This window comes from Myotis lucifugus, unplaced genomic scaffold (assembly GCF_000147115.1).
Source record: "Myotis lucifugus unplaced genomic scaffold, Myoluc2.0 scaffold_509, whole genome shotgun sequence".
Lineage (NCBI taxonomy): Eukaryota > Metazoa > Chordata > Mammalia > Chiroptera > Vespertilionidae > Myotis > Myotis lucifugus.
In genome coordinates this window covers 1-20,362 of record NW_005871557.1, presented here as the reverse complement: position 1 = coordinate 20,362, position 20,362 = coordinate 1, and the positions used below count along the sequence as shown (strand labels likewise).

General features: G+C 48.5%; 1 protein-coding gene across 1 annotated transcript in view; it reads right to left on the bottom strand.

The window, feature by feature from the left end:
- The window catches only part of LOC102433006 (GATOR complex protein DEPDC5), a gene marked incomplete at its 5' end in the record, with an annotated part of 49,618 nt that extends 29,654 nt beyond the window's left edge, over positions 1–19,964 (bottom strand). The window contains 16 exons of the mRNA XM_023745008.1: positions 921–986; positions 4,545–4,642; positions 5,862–5,997; positions 7,726–7,929; positions 8,543–8,763; positions 9,374–9,494; positions 10,204–10,240; positions 11,501–11,570; positions 12,298–12,371; positions 12,636–12,697; positions 13,767–13,901; positions 15,454–15,528; positions 16,050–16,153; positions 17,266–17,338; positions 17,633–17,702; positions 19,820–19,964. Coding sequence (XP_023600776.1) covers positions 921–986; positions 4,545–4,642; positions 5,862–5,997; positions 7,726–7,929; positions 8,543–8,763; positions 9,374–9,494; positions 10,204–10,240; positions 11,501–11,570; positions 12,298–12,371; positions 12,636–12,697; positions 13,767–13,901; positions 15,454–15,528; positions 16,050–16,153; positions 17,266–17,338; positions 17,633–17,702; positions 19,820–19,964 — 1,691 coding nt within the window. The remainder of the gene's footprint in view (positions 1–920; positions 987–4,544; positions 4,643–5,861; positions 5,998–7,725; positions 7,930–8,542; positions 8,764–9,373; positions 9,495–10,203; positions 10,241–11,500; positions 11,571–12,297; positions 12,372–12,635; positions 12,698–13,766; positions 13,902–15,453; positions 15,529–16,049; positions 16,154–17,265; positions 17,339–17,632; positions 17,703–19,819) is intronic.
- Positions 19,965–20,362: the final 398 nt, after the last annotated feature.

Below are 20,362 nucleotides of genomic sequence, written 5' to 3'. Positions count from 1 at the left end.
AGAAACACTCCACGCCTCTGCCCGAGCCCCGGGCGAGACCCCATCCTCCTTCTTTGCACGGCGCTGTGTCCTTCAGTGTGGCTGACCTCTGCTGCCTCAGCAGCCCTCACCCTGCCTCCTCGGGGCAGCTGTGTGTGTTCACCAACCCCTTACACAGCGGGCCAAGCCTGACCTCCCAGCGGTGACAGGACCAGAACCCTCTCTGCTGAGGCGACTTTCCAGCATGTAGACACACCCCGACCAGTGCAACGGGTCCCACCGAACCCGGGGCTGCCGGACAGGAGGAGGGCCGGGTGCTCAGTCAGAGCAGGAAACATGCCCCATCAGCACCGCTGCCTTGGGGAATCTGATCTGACCTACAATCGGCCCAACTCCATGACCCACACAGGCCTTGGGCTGATTTTTTGTTTCAATTTTACTTTATTATGGTGAGAACACTTAAAACAAGATCCACCCTCTTATGCATTTTCAAGTAAGTGCACCACACAGTATTATTAACTTGGGCACAATGTTGTACCGCGGAGCGCTAGAACTTACTCATCTTGCCTTACTGAAACTTCACGTCCATGAACTAGCAACACCCCATTTCCTCCTCCTCCCTAAGCGCCTGGCAGCTACCATTCCGCTCTTTGATTCTGTGAGTTTGACTATGCACAGGTCTTGTTAACTCATTAACATTTCAAGAATTCAAAACATGGCCCTGGCCAGGTAGTTGGTTGGAGCATTGTCCTGATCGGCCAAGGCTGTGGGATGCGTGGAACAACAGATCAATGTTTCTCTCTCTCTTCTCTTTTTCTCTCTCCCTCCCTCTCTTCCTCTCTCTAAAATCAATCAGTCAATAAAAAAACTGTTTAAGTTATATGTGGATTGTCAACACCCCCACCTCCTCTCCACCTTCCCCAGCCAGCCGCCCCTCTTACTTGGGTCGGGAGAGGTAGAGACACTGTCCTCTAGCGAATCCTTATTCTGGGTCCTGGGGTTCATCCCTATGGAAAGAGGAAAACAGCTGGTTTTAATGAGGCTCACTCTTCAAGAAAAGCTCTGACCAGTCATGGTTTAAAAAGCCCCAAACTAGAGGTAAAAATGAAGATGTACACCAAGTGCTGAGGATTTCCAACAGCACGAAGGAATCAGTCACAGAAAAAGGATCACTCTAAAAATGGGGAACGAGCCAGAACGTGACTCTGAGGTTATCAATACTATTATTCTTTGCCCACTGAGACCTTGCAAAAAGCAGCTTACCACTTTCAGGAAGAAAAGGGATGCATTCCAAAGTCATTTTAAACAAAGTAAAGCAATCTTTAGCACACATAAAAGCAATCTTTAGCAAGCATAAAATGACCTATTTAAATTTCGTCCTTCCCCAAATCATGGCTGTTTGAAGTATGATGTCAAAGCTCACTACCTGAAGAGAAAACACACATGATTTCACCTATAACTAGGCTGAAAGAAAAACAGATTCTTTGAAATACAATTTATTAACAGAAATGTAATAGAACTCATTTTAAAACACACATGTAAATATTTAAATGTTCCTTTCAAAACATGAAATCAATAAAAAAATACATTTTAAAAAATATATTTTTATTGATTTCAGAGAGGAAGAGGGACAGAGAGATAGAAACATCCATGATGACAGAGAATCATTAATTGGCTGCCTCCTGCAAGTCCCTTACTGGGGACTGAGCCCACAATCCTGGCATGTGCCCTTGACCAGAATCGAACCTGGGACCTTTCAGTTTGCAGGCCGGCGCTCTATCCACTGAGCCAGACTGGCGAGGGCGAATATATATAGATTTTTTAAAAGAAGCAGAGGGGTGAAAACTATCTGCCCAGACCCACTGCTGGGCCGAGTGTGAAAAACAAGGGAATGACCCAGGTGCCAGGCTCCAGCCAACAAAGCTCAGAATGAAACCCGACGGAGCCAGGAGGGAAACCCACAGAGACACCTCCTGGGAGCCATGACTCGCTAGGAGTTCGGTACAAGCGCAGAAGACCTGAGTCATGCCCGAGTGCCTGCAGGTGGTGCAGACTGTCAAGCCCAGGGGGTGAGGGTGAGGTCACGGATGAGGTCGTCTGTGTTTTAATGAATGAAATGTGAACTAGCTGTTTGCTTAGACCCCACCTTGTCCCCAAACAAGAACCCAATGTGACATTTTGCCCTCAGGGAACCCGATCTACTTTTGATGGCTGCAACTTGGCGAGGCGGGTGGGCAGGCAGGGAGGAGGGGAAGGCCTTTCTGCCCATTAAACTGATGAGGCGCAGCCCAGGCTGAAGGCCGAACTCCGAAGGCCATGAGGAGTCGGGCTGGGAACTTAGTTCTGGTCGTAGGTCACATGTTCAAACCACACGGTACCACTGGAACCACTCACAGTCCAGCTCCCCGCAAGAAGGCTTTACTTTCTCTTTTTTTCAGAGAGTGGAAGGGAGGGGGAGTGACAGAGAGAGAGAAACATTGATGTGAGGGAAACACAACGACTGGGCGTCTTCCGCATGCGCCCTGACCAGGGCCAGGGATTGAACCTGCAACTGAGATATGTGCCCTTGACCAGAATCGAACCCGGGACCCTTCAGGCCATGGGCCGACACTCTACCCACTGAGCCAAACTGGCTAGGACGAGGGCTTTACTTCCATGATTGTTACCCCTTCCCCCCATGGAACTGCTTCCAACAGAATCCCGAGCCAGAGCTCCCAGAGGTGAGGATTGGTGTCCGAATCACTTGGCTTCTCCTCAGGCCTTAGCATAGCGCCTAGCGTTCAGGAAACATTTCGGGAACGGGTACGAGTTCAGTGGGTATGAAGAAAGTGCTCTATGGGGATTGAGGATGGCTGAAAGGAGTCAATTCCACACCAAGCAAGGCAGAAAAAGACCGTCCGATGCTGTGAGGAAAGGAATCCAGTTAACTGTTCCAGAATCAATGCTAAAGGTTTTAAAAGAGAGAAGAAAAACCTTCAGTAGAGGGAAAACTAACCTCAGAAGGCTCTCAGCATTCACTCAGCTACCTGCTGTGTGCCAGGAACCGTTTTAAACTCTAGAGATACAGCCATAAACAACAAAAAAGAAAGCTCTAGCCCAGCGGCGTGGCTCATAGGTTGAGCATCGATTCCCAGGCCGGGCACATGCCCGGGTTGTGGGTTCGATCCCCCGTGTGGGTTGTACAGGAGGGAGCCGATCAGTGATTCCCTCTCATCATTAATGTTTCTGTATGGAAGGGAAGTTAGCAGGCTTCTGAGCTAATTCAGGCGAAAGATGATGGATGTTACGATGTTACATTGGACCGAGCGAGTGGTGGAGGTGATGGGAAGATTCTAGATCTATCCTGAAGGTAAATCTGACATGAACTGCTTATTGCACATGGCAACACAGAATGATTTGATCGCGTTTCTTTCCATGGCTGGCTAACACGACTGACCAGGAAGCACAAAATCAAAGGTGGGAGTTCAACGCTACAGATCACCTCTGATGACCCCTGACCCCTTTGAAAACACATGCTACTGGTCATAAAGGGACAGGGCAAGAGTCAGGATGAGCCTGCTTCTCTACATTACCCATACATTACCCAGACTACAGTACCCGAGGTCCCACGCCTTCTCTACGGTAAGGTGCTAAACATTCTAGAACATATTTATGTAATTGAACACTCGCAGGCCAAGTAGAGTAACTCTGTGGGTCATTCAGATGCTTCTCACACATGGCCGCTTGGCCTTGGAAGTGTACGTCACTTGTCAATACATGTGGGGCGTGGGGACACTGTGGGGGCGAACAGAGATAAGCTCTTTCAGGCGAGTGGAGCGACAAACACGGGAGCGATGGGATCAGAACGTGCCAAGTGGGACAACGGGGTCATGCGTGTGAAGCGCTGTGGACACATGCCTAACAGCTCCTGGGAAGGCATGAGGGGGAGACAGGAGCACCAGAGGGCCGCAAAGGAGGGGCGTTGTTGGAGCTGATTCCTAAAGACCAAGCTGACATTTCCCACGCAGAATCAGGGGTTGAAGAAAGAGAAAAAGCATGTTCCAGACAGAGGCAAGCCCACCACCTGGGCCTGGGCCCTGACCCGGGATTGAACCGTGACCTCCTGGTTCACTGGGTCACGCTCAACCACCGAGCCACACCGGCCGAACAAGAAATGCAAAGAAAGAAGAGGACAAAATACACCACACTGTTCCCCTCTGGGCTTCTCCTAGTTGTTCTTATGGAGGGCCCCCCGGCCCCCACACACACACAATGGAAAGCTCTTTCGGGAGCACAGATCTCTCCTGCCCTGGCCCTGGCCCTGCCCTCAACACGAAGCTCCCAAGTCATCCTCGGTCACGACTGGCTGACAGACCGAAGATAAATGCGGCTTGACCAGCATGTTCCCGGCTAAAAATGTACCGTGCGGCCCATTTATAATTCCATGCATTATAAAGCACTGCTTCTAAATAGGTCGCCCCAAATTGTGGCTGACATGATCCCAAAATAGACGCGGCCCTTCCTTTCTGGTCCCCGGGCGAGCCTGCTCCGAGCGTCCCGGCTCTGTCGCCTCCTGGATCGGTTACCTGCGCCGCTGTTGCTAAGCAGGCCGGCAGCAAGCTCTTCCGTCCCACCGAAGTTCAAGAAGGACATGCCGTCGCCGGGCTGGCGGGAGGAGCTGTGCCTGCGGGGAAGAGCCCAGCCACCCGGCTTAGTGCAGATCCTCACCTCCTTTATCCTGCTCACCCTGCATCCCAGGGGTCGTCATCCAAAGCAGGACTGGCTATTCAGCCACCCAGTCCCAGGCTGGCAACCGCTGGGATCCGTGTCACAGGCTACCAGGCCGCGGCGCGTGGTCCTGTGCCAGCTCCGGCCTCCTGTGACCAGCCCCTCCTGCCCTGGCACCTCACCTGCGATTGCCAAGGCTAGACCGCCTGCCCTTTCTGCTCTAAGCCTCCCCTGCTAACACCAACAGGAGGATGTGAGGTGCTCGAATAGAGGCAGCAAGTTCATCTGGTAGAGATGGTCACGTCGGTCTGTATCCCTCATCCATCCCAGGGGATGATGAGGTGAGTGAATGGGGTCGAACACTGCTCTTTGCAAAGTGTTGCCTAAAACATTACAGTGAGTCCAGGCGTAACCCGGGCTCATGCTTGTCCAGGCTTCAATGGCTTTCTTCCTGGACCGAGTCTCTTTGGATGCCTCTAACGCAGTGGTTCTCAACCTTCCTAATGCCACGACCCTTTAATACAGTTCCTCATGTTGTGGTGACCCCCAATTTCATTGTTACAAATTGAACATCATTAAAGCATAGTGATTAATCACAAAAACAATATGTAATTATATACGTGTTTTCCGATGGTCTTAGGCGACCCCTGTGAAAGGGTCGTTCGACCCCCAAAGGGGTCGCGACCCACTGGTTGAGAACCGCTGCTCTAATGCATTCAGAATTCTGGTTCAAAAAGGCTTGTTTTTAAAAACACAGACCTTGATTTCCACCATTTTTAGCATTGATTTATTCTAAATTCAGCAGTGAGATTTCTCAGTGACCAAAATGACAAAAGTCAGAGGCTGCCTGACCAACACACACAGCAAGAATCACCGGTCTCGGCACCCTTTGTCAGCCTTGACCAAGGACTAGAAGGCATTCATGTCTGAGATGTACAAACTGGGCTCTCAATTACACCTCCACTAAAGCAGGGCCTGGGCAAAATTTCTGGCAAAAATGTCAGGCTGTTTGCTTTGAATTTGGCCCACTGAAGGGAGTGACGCTGACCCTGATCTTACACTGTCTCTTCCAGTCTCATCAACGTGACACTGTGTCAGTGGTCTGTTCTGCGCATTGTCTTGGGTGCCGAAGGGTGGTCTCGGGGTACCGTCCGGAGCCCGGTGCACATTCTCACCTTCCAGCAGCTTCATGATAGGCTAACTCCAGCAGCTCTGCAGAGGAGTGGGTGGGGTCCCTCCGCCCGCTGCCCTGCAGCTCCGCCATGTTCTGTCGGGTCTGGTGATGGATCTGGATGGCCTCTCCGGATGGTCCTACCCAGACAAAGACCCCCTGAGCATCAGCCCCACCCGACAGCTCGTGCTGTGCACTTGGCGTCGATCTTCCTCCCTTCTGGCTGCCGGGATGCGGGTGTTGCAGCCATTGAAGGAGCACACCACAGACCACACACACAGAGGCACGGTATCCCCGTGGCCCTTCGGCTCCCACACAGGACGTCTGCTCTTCAGAGCTGAACTCATCCTCCCGTGTGGCCTCGTGTTTGTCACCCTGTCCAGCCTAAGAATATTCAAGAGCCTCTTTCTCATGTGTGTCCAACTGAGACACCACAGAGAAATACAGAAGTATAGGAGGCAAAGGCCCTTCCCAGGAAGGTTAGCACGAACCACATGAAAAGGACCACACAACTGAAACACCAATGGCTCCCCTGGCCGGTGTGGCTCAGTGCTTGAGCATCAACCCATGAACCAGGAGGTCACGGTTCGATTCCCGGTTGGGGCACATGCCCGGGTAGTGGGCTCGATCCCCAGTGTGGAGCATGCAGGAGGCAGCCAATCCATGATTCTCTCTCATCATTGATGTTTCTCTCTCTCTCTCCCTCTCCCTTCCTCTCTGAAATCAATAAAAATATATTTTAAAAACGAAAGAAACACCAAGGATTCGACTAATATATAAGATAGCAACAACTGTGACTCGAAGAAGCAGAAGATACATAAGCGCAAAAAAGGTGGGTAGATCATCAGAATTAGTCCAGTCTGCTTTTTAGAGAAAGAAGTTTCAGAGCATTGAAGTCAGCGAGGCTGATAGAGAGGAGGTCTAGGTGGAAGAAAGGATCCGTGTGAAACCCCAGGCGTGCAAGAGGCAAGACACGTGCAGGCGATGAGCTTGGGAAAGAAGAGAACCTCTGAGGATGGTGACAGTTGGGAAGCCCGGCAAGGGAGGGCCTGGCGATGAGAGGCCCAGGCGGGCGGAGGATGCAGCTCTGGAGATACTGTTTCAGTGAAGTGCTGCGTGTCGGGTGTTGGAGGAAAAGCACAGAAGCAAGAAGAGCGAAGAGTCATGGGAGAAACACCAATAGTCCTTCTCCCAAGAGAACACGAAGAGAGCCAGTGGGATAGCAATGGGAAGAAAGAGACCCAGAAAAAAACAGATCATGTGACTGATTATGACAGCGATCAGGAGGGCGAGAAGGGGACTGAGAATGACCCCCAATGACAGCCGAAAGAACCAGATCCACTGCTCACTTATTTAACACTAACGCAAGAAAATTATAATAATAATAAATAATAATAACAACTAGACATTTCCAGGCGTTCAGCAGGATGGCTTCCAGGAAAAACCCTGGCGTTTCATGCACCTGTCCCTTCCCAGCCCAGCAAGAGCCTATTCAGCTGCAGGTGCATTCCAGCCACAGCTGCATAAAACCCAGAGAGAGGCAGGAGAGGGAGGAATGACCGAGAATGAGTGCCATCAGTCTTAGGAAAGAAAGCAGGTGGCAAAGCACAGTCTCTTTCAAACAGAACAACAGAAGCCCTCGGCTCTATACTGCTCGCTACAGTCACAAAGCCCATTCCCAGGTGTGCCCTCGGGGTCCTCACGAGAACCCCCGGGGTAGGCAAAGGGGCGTGGCGACCCCATCTGACAGGCGGGGCACCAGGTACCAGAGGAGCTTGGATACTTGACCGTGGCCCCCTGGTTTGTTGGTGCTGAGGACCAGGCCTGGGAGCACCCGGCCACGGCTCTTTCCTGAGCCACCAACTCACCCACAGGGAAGGTGTGCATCCAGCGCCTCCTGTTGGACGTGAGCTTCATGGGCATCCGTGAGGGGGCGAAGGGGTTGATCAGCGCCCGCTGGGGTGCGCAGCCCCCCGGTCGAACGTGCAGCATGGATTCCACGCTGCCCACGTGGAACCGCCCTGGCGCGCTGGAGTCTCGCTGCGGCGGCTCCACCATGTTCTCCAGGGCATCTGCCGGTTACGGTAGAGATGAGACACGGAGACAAGCACAGAGCCACAGAGGAACCAGAACCAGGCAGTCCGCTCTGCCAAGGCTGCCAAGAACCTTGGACAGTACGCATGCCGAGCAGTGAGGGAAATGAGTAAAAGCACCAAACCAGGGAGAAATGAAACCGTGGGTGTGTTTGCTTTTTAAACACTTAGTCTCGGTCCCCAAATGACTGGCCCAATGAAGCCACATCCAAACTGACGGGGAGGACCACACATCGCCTAGACTTAAAGACCCTGCACTTTAAGCTGGTATACGTCAAGGGCAGGACTTGAATTGCCTCCCGTGGAGATGGGGTGGGTATGTTCTGCATGTGAGAGGAACAATAAAATGTATATATTTGGATGACCAGCGGGCCAGACCCTGGCAGAGACAGTCCATGTGCTCGCTAAACCTGCTTGGTTTTCCTCGTAGGCACACAGACGGACAGCTCAGGTGGTTTGTACTCACTGCACTGGCAGGGAAATCATTAAACGTGGACTTACATCTGGCCACAACCCCCCAACCCCCACCCCTCAGTGCTGGAAGGAAGCTGCACCCAGCTCTGCCCAGCTCGGCCCGGGCTTCGGCTCTGACCTCGCGTGCTGGTGTAGCCCAAGGAGCTGCTGACTTCATACTGGTGCAGGTGGGGGAGAGGGATCATGAGGATGTTGGCGCTCCTGCCCAGGGAGCTGTCATCGGAAGCCTGGCTCCTCACTTCCTCCGTGGGCAGCGCCCGGCTGGGCACGGAAGGGCTGGAGGAGACGTCGCAGGAGCTGGCACTCTTTCGACTGTGACTCTCCTGCTCGCGCACAGACCTGACCCGGGAGAGAGGACAAGTTACCGCCAAGGAAGGGACGCTGCCCCCAAACCTGTCACCAGCCCAACCTACTTGGGAAACCAGTAACAAAAGTCCCCAATGAGCCTGGCCGGCATGGTTCAGTGATTGAGAGTCGACCTATGAACCAGGAGGTCAGGGTTCGATTCCCGATCAGGGCACATGCCCAGATTGCAGGCTTGATCCCCAGTGTGGGGCGTGCAGGAGGCAGCCAATCCATGATTCTCTCTCATCACTGATGTTTCTCTCTCTCTCTCTCTCTCTCTCTCTCTCTCTCTCTCCCTCTCCCTTCCTCTTGGAAATCAGTAAAACTATATATTAAAAAATCCCCAATGAGATGTCCGAGTGTCTAGTAAAAAGCAGAAAAATGCTCTCCTTATTAGGGACAATACGTTACAGCAAACAGAGCTAACAAAATGGCTGACCCAGAGAACCCCCATCCTCTCCAGCCTGCCCACACCCCACCCCCGGCTATTTGGCTAATTTGAATTGAAAACATTTTCAAGGTTGCTCTCATAAAGGTCCCCACCAGACCTCACATTTTCTCAAGCAGTTTTTATATCCACCCCCAAGGGAATCGGGCAGAAAACCTGCAGGTGGCGAGGCGCTGAGCCCGGGATGGGCCTGGCAGCCTGAACACTTGAGCGTCGTAGGCATCATAGTCTACTTGGATGGGAAGGGCATTCTCGGCTTCTTTTGGAGTCCCAAGAGCTGAAACACACAAATAATACGAATTGTCACCAAAACTAATTTCAACCAGATGTCTTCCAAGGGTCTTCATCAAAATCTGCAAAACATAATGATCATCATCATCATCATCTCCCCCTGAAGAAAAAAAAAAAAGAGAGAGAGAGATGCCTTGACCAGTGAGGGTCAGTTGAATGGGCATCCTGCTGTGCACCAAAAGGTTGCTGGTTCGATTCCTGGTCAGGGCACAGGCCCGGGTTGCAGGCTCGATCCCCGGTAGGCAGCAGAGAGCTGGTAGATGTTCTGCTCTCACATCAATGTTTCTCTCTCTCCCTCTCCCTTCCTCTCTCTCTAAAAATTAACAAAAACATTTTTTTAAAAAGGATGATAACCATTCACCAGGTTGTTGAGACATATGACTTATATGTCAAAGGATGCAGGAACAGTATAACACTAAGTAGAGGCAAGGTGATGGCAGTACCTCATTCTTCTGTAATCCCACTCTTACGATATCATCTTCCTATGTACGTTTCGTACTTTCAAACGTTCTCCCTGAGCCCTACAACTGGCCTGTCATTACCATCCATCTTGCAGCTGATAGGACAAATATATACAAGGTGGTTTAGGAACCCAGGTCTCCCAGCGTGGCTGTGAACTGTTATGTGAGCTCACATCCTCTGTTGCCATGGCAGGCTGACTCTTTCTAAATAGACGAAAGGAGGAAGATACTCACACGTGTCACGGCCATTTTTCGCTCTCTCGGAGGCAGGCTGAGGAAATAAAGAGAGAGTTAATTGCTCCCCTCCCTGGTGGAACAGGACTGACCACAAGGCACAACGGTGCAGGCGGCCGCTCCCCAGGGGGGAGACCGTCTCACCCCTGACACTGATGGGAAGGCGGGAGCGCACGCCAGGCGCCTGCCTACCGTGGCCTCCAGCCCTGCCAGGGCCTTTCCTCCCGCCTCATACCCTGTTTGCTCTCACAACTCTACCCAGGGGACCCCCGGACCCCACTTCACAGGGGAGGCTATTTAATTCTTGAGAGAATAAGGGACTTGTTCAAAGGCACACGATTAGCAGGTGGCAGAGCTGAAGTCTAAGGTCAGCTCTTCAGACTCGTAAGAGTGGCATTGTTATTGGCTGCAAATATTTTCCATTGAGTGGATATTTCATGGTTTATTTAGCTATTTCCTTATTATTTTCAACTTGTCACTATTATGAATAAAACTAGTCCAGCCGGCGTGGCTCACTGGTTGAGCGTCAACCTATGAACCACGGTTCATAGTAGGGGGCGTGCAAGAAGCAGCCGATCAATGATTCTCTCTCAGCACTGGTGTTTCTATCTCTCTCTCCCTCTCCCTTCCTCTCTGAAATCAATAAAAACATATTTAAAAAAAAAACAATATTAGACCAAGGTCTACTCAGATTCAATGTCCTCAGTTATTTCCTGAGACCACGTGGCCGGAAATAAAATGATGTTTCAAATGGCATGACTTTTTGCACTGCTCTTCATACACACGCTGCACTGCTTTTCATAAGAATCGGACACAAACCAGATACTCACGTACCCATTTCACAGACGTTTGGTCTAATTATTAATAGGTTTTAAACCTATTCGGTTTGGTAAGCAAAAAAATGAGTCCCCACTCCTGTCTGAACGCGCCTTTCTTTAATGACCTGCTAGGATGTGATCTTTTTAACGTATTTCCCCTTTGCTGCAACATGTGTCCCTGTCTTTGTCCCTGCCGGTAGCTGGGAGGTCTCAGGGCGTGAACACACCAGTCACATCATAATAAAAATAGTTCTTTTTATTATTAAAAACTAAAAATAGTTCTTTGGCCATATTTTTGTCAAAGGTATTTCTTACATATGGGGGTTTGCCTTGTTATTTAATGTGGGGAATTGTAAAAAGTTCTAAAAACAATTTCTGAAACTCATTTATTCCCCGGGGGGAAGGGAGTATCTCAGGACCAAAATAACCGCCTGGGTGTGTGACAGTCCCTCATGGCTCTGCTGGTGGGTGACACCTACCTTCTTTCCGGCCAGTTTTATCCGGGGGGTGAAACTGTTACAAAAGAGCTGGCTTTTGGAGGTGTAGAAACTGTGAAAGAAACAAACAGGGTCATCAATCTAAACACCCTTTTTAAAAATATATATATTTTATTGATTTCAGAGAGGAAGGAAGAGGGAGAGGTAGAAATATCAATGATGAGAGAGAATCATTGATTGGCTGCCTCCTGCATGCCCCCTACTGGGGACTGAGCCCGCAACCCGGGCATGTGCCCTTGACTGGAACCGAACCCAGGGCCCTTCAGTCCGCAGGCTGATGCTATATCTATTGAGCCAAACCAGCTAGGGCATGAACCCCCTTCTTTTTTAAACCTCAAGACACAGCTGAAATCGCAGCCCTGGATCAGCCGCCTCGTGAATGCCTTTGTCTCAGGCTTCCCTGGTCTCCCCGATTCTAACTTCTTTTGTAATTACTATAAAGCAGTAATTATGCTTTCAATTGTGTTCGTGCTAGTTCTGATTCCTAACTGGATTAGAATTTCCTTCTTTTGGCAGAGATAAATCTATTTACGCCATAATAATTTTCACCCAGATGCTTGACATGATGCTGGGCCCTGACCGGGAATCAAACTGTGACCGCCTGGTTCATAGATCGATGCTCAACCACTGAGCCACGCTGGTGGGGCATGTACATAGAGAAGCTTTAAGCAACTGTTAGAGCTTTGCTTTCCGCATCTTGACAAGAGACTTTACAGAGAAAATGGCAAGGAAGTTATCTGACATTCTGGTCACATACCACGAGTCAAGATCACGCCCACCTGTGGTTGATCCAGTGAGGAATATTATAGTCGTCGCCCAGACGGGAATCGCAAGGAGCACTCCGGTTATGCAGCTGCAAGCAAGAAAGTCAGGCACAGATCAGCTACGAAAACAAGTAGGCCAGGCGACTGCTCCACTTCTGTTTCTCTTTTTCCTTCTTTTCATCTTTATTGCTGAAAGTATTACATAGGTCCTCCTTTTCCCCCCATTCACCTCTACAGCCTGCCCCTGTCCTCCCCCGCCCCCCAGCCCAACTCTTGTTTTTAATGAAAACTATTCTCAAGACCATCCCAGCCCTGGAAACTGGCTTTCAGTAAGCGATCCAAAACCGAATCACCTTGAACAACGGGACGGCATGTAACGGCTGCTCCCCCATGCACACCAAGTCCACACCAATTCCTAAAAAACAAAACAAAAAGAGGTTGGGGAGAGGCGAGGCGGGGAGAGGCGAGGCGGGGAGAGGCGGAGATCAGTGCTCCCATCTATTATCGAGGTTATCTCACTGGGTCGGGGTCTGGGGCAGAGCCAACTTTCCGTGCCACGAAAACCCCCTGTGCTGCCTACGCAGCAAAGAAGTACATAGATGTGTTTTGTTCTTTCTCTGTTCCTGTTCCCCGGTCTGTCACACCTGCCACTATTTGGTGCTTGACAGTCAGCATCTGCCTGCCTTGCAGATCACGATTTGTCACACAGACAGCCAGGCCTCCATGACCAGGGTCAAGGCCAGACAGGGAAAGGAACCTTGTCATCTCCGTGAAAAGCCAGACGATCCCCGTCACTTAACAGGACGTCCTTACTGGCAATTGAGATTTCCGTTCCCAGCCCCATCCTGTGGTGGAAGCACAGATGAAATGGGGGCCCGGGGTGCGAGCTGGGGAAGCACAGCACCCCACGGAGGGAGGGCTGCACTGGACGATCTGATGGGACTTCCCCATGTGGCTGATGGACACTGGTTCCTGGAAACCATCACCCCCACAAGGGCTCCCCAGTGTCAAATATGTTTGGGAAACTCAGGGCACCAGGTATGCCCTTTAGAGATAAGCAGGGAACCCTGACATATTAAAATCTGAAATTAGGGCCCTCGCTGGCATGGCTCAGTGGATACAGCACCGGCCTGCAGACTGAAGGGTCCCAGGTTTGATTCCGATCAAGGACACATGCCCATGTTGCGGGCTCGATCCCCAGTAGGGGGCCTGCAGGAGGCAGCCGATCAATGATTCTCTCTCATCATTGATGTTTCTATCTCTCTCTCCCTCTCCCTTCCTCTTTGAAATCAATAAAAACATATTAAAAAAAAAATCTGAACTTAGGGAATGGGCTTAAATGTGTATGACCCAAGTTCTCCCAAACCACTCTGACCATGGAATTCTTTGTTGCCTGACACCACTCACACTCCCCGACCTCCGATGCACAGAGCCAGGGGAAGCTGAGTTCTAAGGGGAAGTCAGCAGTTCCCAGGGAGCGTTACCGTTATCTATCATCCGCTGCTTGGTCAGGATCATGAGTAGACGGTCCACTTCGAACACACCCACCCCAGGCGTGATCACCACGGACATCTGCCCAGTTCGGTCAAAGTTGCGGTTGATATAGTGCTTGTCAAACACTGGAAATGAAGCAAAAGAAATCCTCCAATGGAGATGTTACAGCTTTTGGGAAACCAGCCACAGGCAAGACCCTCTCTTCTTGGAGCATTTTACCTGTATCGTTACCACAGCAATTGCCACATGCTGACCTGGTTTCTAGTTGGTCACACACATGCCTGCCTTTCCCCTTTTACATTAAGAACTGCCTCACACAAGACTATGTCACTGTCGCCTTTGTTCATTGCTCTCCATTGATACTTGCCTTGTGCAGCCAGCCCTATAGGCTCAAACTTCGTGTCATTAGTTTCCACAAATGAGGCAGCATTAAAACTTCTAAGAATAAAATACTACCCTGGTTGGTTTGGCTCAGTGGATAAAGTGTTGGCCTGCAGAATGAAGGGTCCCGGATTTGATTCCGGTCAAGGACACATGCCCGGGGTTGCAGGCTCAATCCCTATTAGGGGGCGTGCAGGAGGCAGCCGGTCAGTGATTCTCTCTCATCATTGATGTTTCTCTCTCCCTCTCCCCCTCCCTTCCTCTCTGAAATAAATAAAAATATATATTTTAAAAAACAGAATCAAATACTAATTTCGGACAATATTTAAAAGAGATAGGCCAGAACCGAAAGTTAATTTTTATTTCAGGCCTGTGAAATTCTCACTATGGAAAATCAGTGATATCCAAATATGACAGAAGACTCATTAATAAAAGACCCCAGGCTCTGGAATACCCAGCGCCCGAGTGCAGGCCGTGTGAGGGTGATATGCACAGTGAAGTGCCCAGGGTCCCTTTCACCGCTGGTCGGCGCCAGACAGATGCCTAACCGGGGCTGGTCCGATCAGATGTTCTCTGCTGGGAACGTGGAATTCAGAACAGAGAGCAGAGCCAGGGTGGCTGGGAGATGAACACAGTTCGAGGAATTCCTGCCGCTGCGCTTCCCAGAGCCACCCTGGTCCCCACATTCTTCGACATGGGGTTCAGGCCTTTCTCGGCTGCTCCACTGAGCCCCTGTACCTGTAGAGTAAACTTCCCTTTTTGTTGAAATGAATTTAGTAGGTTTCTGGTATCTGCAAACTAACAGAGGAATGTAGGGACAAACATCAGGAAGAAATCCCGCCACACTCTTAACAACGCCTCTCCCGGAAGGAGCCTGACAGTGGCAGGAAGGGGAGAATTTCTTCACTATTCCTCTCCATGATTTGAATTCTAGGCACACAGGTCACTTTTGTAATTTTTTTAAAAAGTTGATTGAAAAAATTGCCTAGGAGCAGCTGAGGGCCGGGGTGAAAAAGAGTAAGAATATAGTTTAGTAAAACAAAGAGCCCAAGAGGATCCCCCAGCGCTTTACTCTGAGGTTACCCTGAGAAACAGATGAGAACAGCAAGTTAAGTTCCCAGCAGAAGACCTAAGAGCTACATTTTGGCCGTCAGAAGTTAATGCTCTCAATTAATTTGGGGGGCAGGGGGGTGTGAACATCACCAACCAGGCCTGGGTCTTTGGCATCGACACAGAGAAGTTCAGAGTCACGCGGTCAGCAGGATGCCTGCTCATGGTGGCGCTGAACTCACTCACCATTGAAGGACAGGTTGATGGCCTCTAGGTAGTTCCCTTGTGCTGAGGTAGAATTGTCTCCTGGAGGGAAGCCCTCTGAAGCGAGAGACACAAGAGAAGGAAAACAGCTCATGAGAAAGTCTTGTAAAGCAAGTTGAAGGTGCCTGGCTCCACAGGACACCCCCACACCCTGCAGTGGGGACATTATCGAACCTACTGCATGTGTAATGAGCAATCGGACCCAACCAGAAGCAAAAACCTGAGCCCAGCCAGTGTGGCTCAGTGGTTGAGCATCAACCTAGGAACCAGGAGGTCACGGTTCGATTCCCAGCCAGGGCACGTGCCCGGGTTGCAGGCTCGATCCCCAGTGTGGGGCGTGCAAGAGGCAGCCGATCCATGATTCTCTCTCATCGTTGGTGTTTCTATCTCTCTCTCTCCCTTTTCCTACCTCTCTGAAATCAATTAAAAAAAAAAATTTTTTTTTTTTTTAAAGAAACCTGATGGAAGCAGAATCTACACACAGCACTGGAAGGGGAACAAGCGTGAACCTCTTCTTCTCCCAGCCTCGTCCTACACCTCTCTTCCCCGCTGCACCTTCTACCCCATGGATGCAGTACCTGCCTGTTCCAGTCGCACCAACACTGGATACTGGATGAAGAGCTTTTTAATGGTCACCAGGAGTGACGTCCACTCTTCTCTCCTCTCATTCTGCACCACCACTCTGAAAGGAGCATCATCATGAAACAGATATCAGTCAACTACTACTCACAGGACAGCAGGTCCCTTAGAGGGTTGTAAGGAAAGAAGATAGGTGGGATTCCCAAAGTTAGGGGGCTTTACCACACAATTATAAGTGATAAAGTCAAGTACATTTAACAAATATTAACAAAGAAATGTAATCATGTCAATAGCCACATAGATTGAAACGAAGAAAATATTTTAAAATGGCCTTGCCCTGGCTGGTGTTGCTCAGTGGTTACAGTGTCAGCTCACACACCTAAGGGCTGTGGGTTTGATTCCCAGTTAAGGGCATGTACCTGACCACTGACTCAGATTCTCCATTAAGTCAACACTTGGTGGGGGAGGGAAGACAGGGGAAATTGCTTAAGCAGACCAAACAAAAAAGTTGTTTTGGAGACAATTAAGGAAATCTGTTTAAGATATAAAAAAATTAAAAAAAAAAAAAAAAAAAAGGAAATCTGAATATGTACTAGATATTAGATAATACTATAGAATTATTATTAATTTTGTTAAAGGTGATTATGATTAAAAAAAATTGTGGGTATATATGTGATTACACTGTGATTATACATGGAAATGCCCTTACTCTTGAGATATGCAGAGGAACAAAATGTTATAATATCTATAATTTACTCTCAAACATAATTTAGCCACAAAAAGAACAGATGAAGCTAATATAACAACTGTTAAAACCAGGCGTTGGGTATATGGGTTCATTATATTACTCATTCTTTTCTGCAAGTTTGAAATATTTCCCACAAAAAGTTTGGGGAGTCGTAAGGCAATGTAGTATCCTAGACTGGACTGTGGAACAACAGAATACGTAAATGGAAAACTAGTGAAATTGAGAAAAGTCTGAAACTCAGTGAATAGCAATGTTCTTGTAGTTTTGACCAATGTACCTTGGTTCTGACATGTTAACAGAGAAAACTGGGGGAAGGGTATATGGGAACTCTCTAGATTATCTCTGCAACTTCTCTGTAAACCTAAAATTACTCCAAAATACAAAGGTTAATTAAAAAAAAAAAAAGTTAGGAAAGAAACCACCAAGAAGCAAAGACAGGGGTTTCTAGTGAAGGACCCAAAACATACTTATAAAAGTCTTCATAGAATCGCCCCTTGTGATCCTGCCGAATTGAGGCTCGGTTCACCTCGGGAAATTCATCTGAAACAGAGAAAACAAAGATGAGATTGAAAAGAGAGACTCAGTTTCTCTGCTCCCATGTTTCTGGGTTGAACATTTGCATCACAAAAATAAATAAATAGCATGATGTGTCTATGAAGTTGGTTTAAGATGAATCACAGCCCACGGACTTCTTGCACCCGCTAAGGGGCTGTGCTATTTGCCACTTAACCGACCGTTGAACAGGAAGGGTGAGCAAGATGGAGCAAAGGGAAAGAAGATAATAAGGAATGAATGAGCTTAACAAAAAAAGAACTAGGAGAAAGACGTACTCACCAAGCGATTTTGCATCATAGAAAGTTCTAGAAAATAGGACCACTGTCACTTCATGACTACAGTTCTTCTCCTAGGCATGAGTAGAGAAAAAGAAGGCTCAGGTTTATTCCATTTCCTTCACATGAAGCAGCCCGCATGAACGCAGCATTCTCAGTGCTAGGAGGCATGGTGGGTAGACAGTCTCAGATAACATCAGGTAATTACAGGTTGCACAAGGCGATGAAGAGAGCGCTGCTGGACTCAGCCCTGGCGCTGAGACTTAGAACTACGTGACCCTGGGCAAGTTCCCTCAAGCTCCAGGCACGTGGTAAATGCCTTGAAAGCTGCAAATCACAAAAAAAGTAGAGGTCCCTGCCTCCCAGCTCTTGATTTGGCATGAAATAGACCAGCCCAGTGTCTAAGGATCATGGTATTTATATCTGCGTCAGTGTTGTTGTTTTTTTAAAAATAATTTTTATTGATTTCAGGGAGGAAGGGAGAGGGAGAGATAGAAACATCAATGATGAGAGAGAATCATGGATCGGCTACCTCCTACACGCCTCCTACTGGGTATCGAGCCCGCAACCCGGGCATGTACCCTGACCTGGAATCAAACCGTGACCTCCTGGTGCATAGATCAATGCTCAACCGCTGAGCCACGCCGGCCAGGCAGTGTTTTCTAATTTCTACATACGTGCAGTTTAGGGAACGTGAACAGAACTGCTGGTGGTGGATGTCAGACTCAAAGACACCCCCACATCCTGTCACTGTCATAGGATGAGGACTGGGGGCTGCTCGAGAGGCAGGGGTTGAAGCCAAGGCAATGCATTCCCTTTGGACTGGGATAGGGACTAGCGAGAAGAAGCACTCCCATGGAGCCTGGAGACCAAGGAAGTGGAGTGTTTACAGGTGGCATGAAATTTGGCTTGCAACAGGGAGCCCGCCTTCCAGGTCCAAACTCAAAAGTAAATAACATTCTAGCCCCTAAAATGTATAGTTAAAATAATAATAATGATAATAATAATAATAAAAAAAAATGTATGGTTAGCTGCTGTTTCAAATACAGTGAGGCCTTGACTTACGAGTGTCCCGACTAACGAGTTTTTCGAGATACGAGCCGTCTCTCGGCTGATTTTTTGCTTTGAGTTGCGAGCTAAAATTCGGGTTACAAGCCAGCTTCAGATACCCCACCACTAGCTGACGCAGCGAACGTCACAGTGAACGCCACAACATCAGCCCAGCATAACGTGTCTCACTCGTTCACTTTAAGATTTGACATACGAGTAATTTGAGTTACGAGCTCCATCACGGAACGAATTAAACTCGTAAGTCAAGGCCCCAATGTACATATATCCAATCTCCGTAAGTTCTCTGAGGGCAAGCATAAATTTCTATTTTCTTTAACCTTCAGAGCTGGAGGACATTTTCCCTATGTTGCTGAAGAAAGAGGATGAGACTTAGATTACATTGAGACCCAGACCCTACTGAGACCTGACTATGTGCAGCTAATTTAAAACACCTTGTGAGTTAGTGACTATTATTATCATCTCGATTCTATAGATAAGAAAACGAAGGCTCAGAGAGACTGAATTCTTCTCAAATATAAAGAAGCTAATCAGAGCTGAACCATAATTTGAAACCCAGTCTATTTGAATCCAGACTCCATGCTCTTTTCTGCTACATGTGTGACCTCAAATACTTCTTTTTAACAAATTTTTTTTATTTATTGATTTGAGAGAGAGAGAGAGAGAGAGGCATAGATTTGTTGTTCCACTTGTGCATTCACTGGTTTCTTCTTGGATGTGCCCTGACCGGTGATGAAACCTACAACCATGGCATCTCAGGATGGTGCTCGAACCAACCCAGCTACCGGCCAGGGCCACTATTTCTTTTTCTTACGCTGTTGCTCTGGCTAGAACTTCTAGGACAATGTTGAAAACTAGTGGTGACAGCAGGCATCCTTGTACTGTTCCTGATCTTAAGGGGGAAAGTTATCAGTCTTTCCACATTGGGTATATTAACTATGGGTTTTTCATAAATGCTTTTTACAATGTCAAGGCGATTAAAGTAATTTACATCGAGTCTCATCAACTTAGGCTTTCGCTAAGATACCTCAATGAAATACAGTTTAATAGAAACAGTGTATTTTTTAAATCTGCATTGAAAAACATTTGCTCGATGAGACGGAGTGCATAAGAGGAAACATACCTTCCACTTGGTAAAGAGATCGGCAAGGAAACCATTCACAGCTTTCTCAAAATACAGATCCCCTGAAAAGGAACAAGAAGAGAGTGAGGACAATCTGTCATTCTTGCTGACAATTTCTTCTCTCAGTAAAGTCACAGGAATGGGACTAGTCCAAGAGAAGGTGGGTTCTGCTATGTCCCCAAACGAGATCATAAAAGCCAGACATACAGAAGGGGTTTCAACCTAGACTTTCTATGGGGTCAAATTCAGCATTCACCTCACTGAGTGAGAGGCCATGGCTTCGAGGTAAAATGCAAGATTGGAAAAGCTCTGACTGGAAAATACGGTGGGTCTTCAAAATGAGAGAAGCATCCAATTTCCAAACATGATCATTTTCATAGTGATGCTTGCAGTTCGTTAGATGATCAGGTGGACCCTGGCATTGGCTGAATTACCATTTTCAGTTCCTGCTGTTTTTGAGTGATTTTGATGACCCGCAGGAAAAAAGGAATTTATAATTTTATAAAACACAAATTCGAATTGCGTGCACCATGAAGCTGGTGT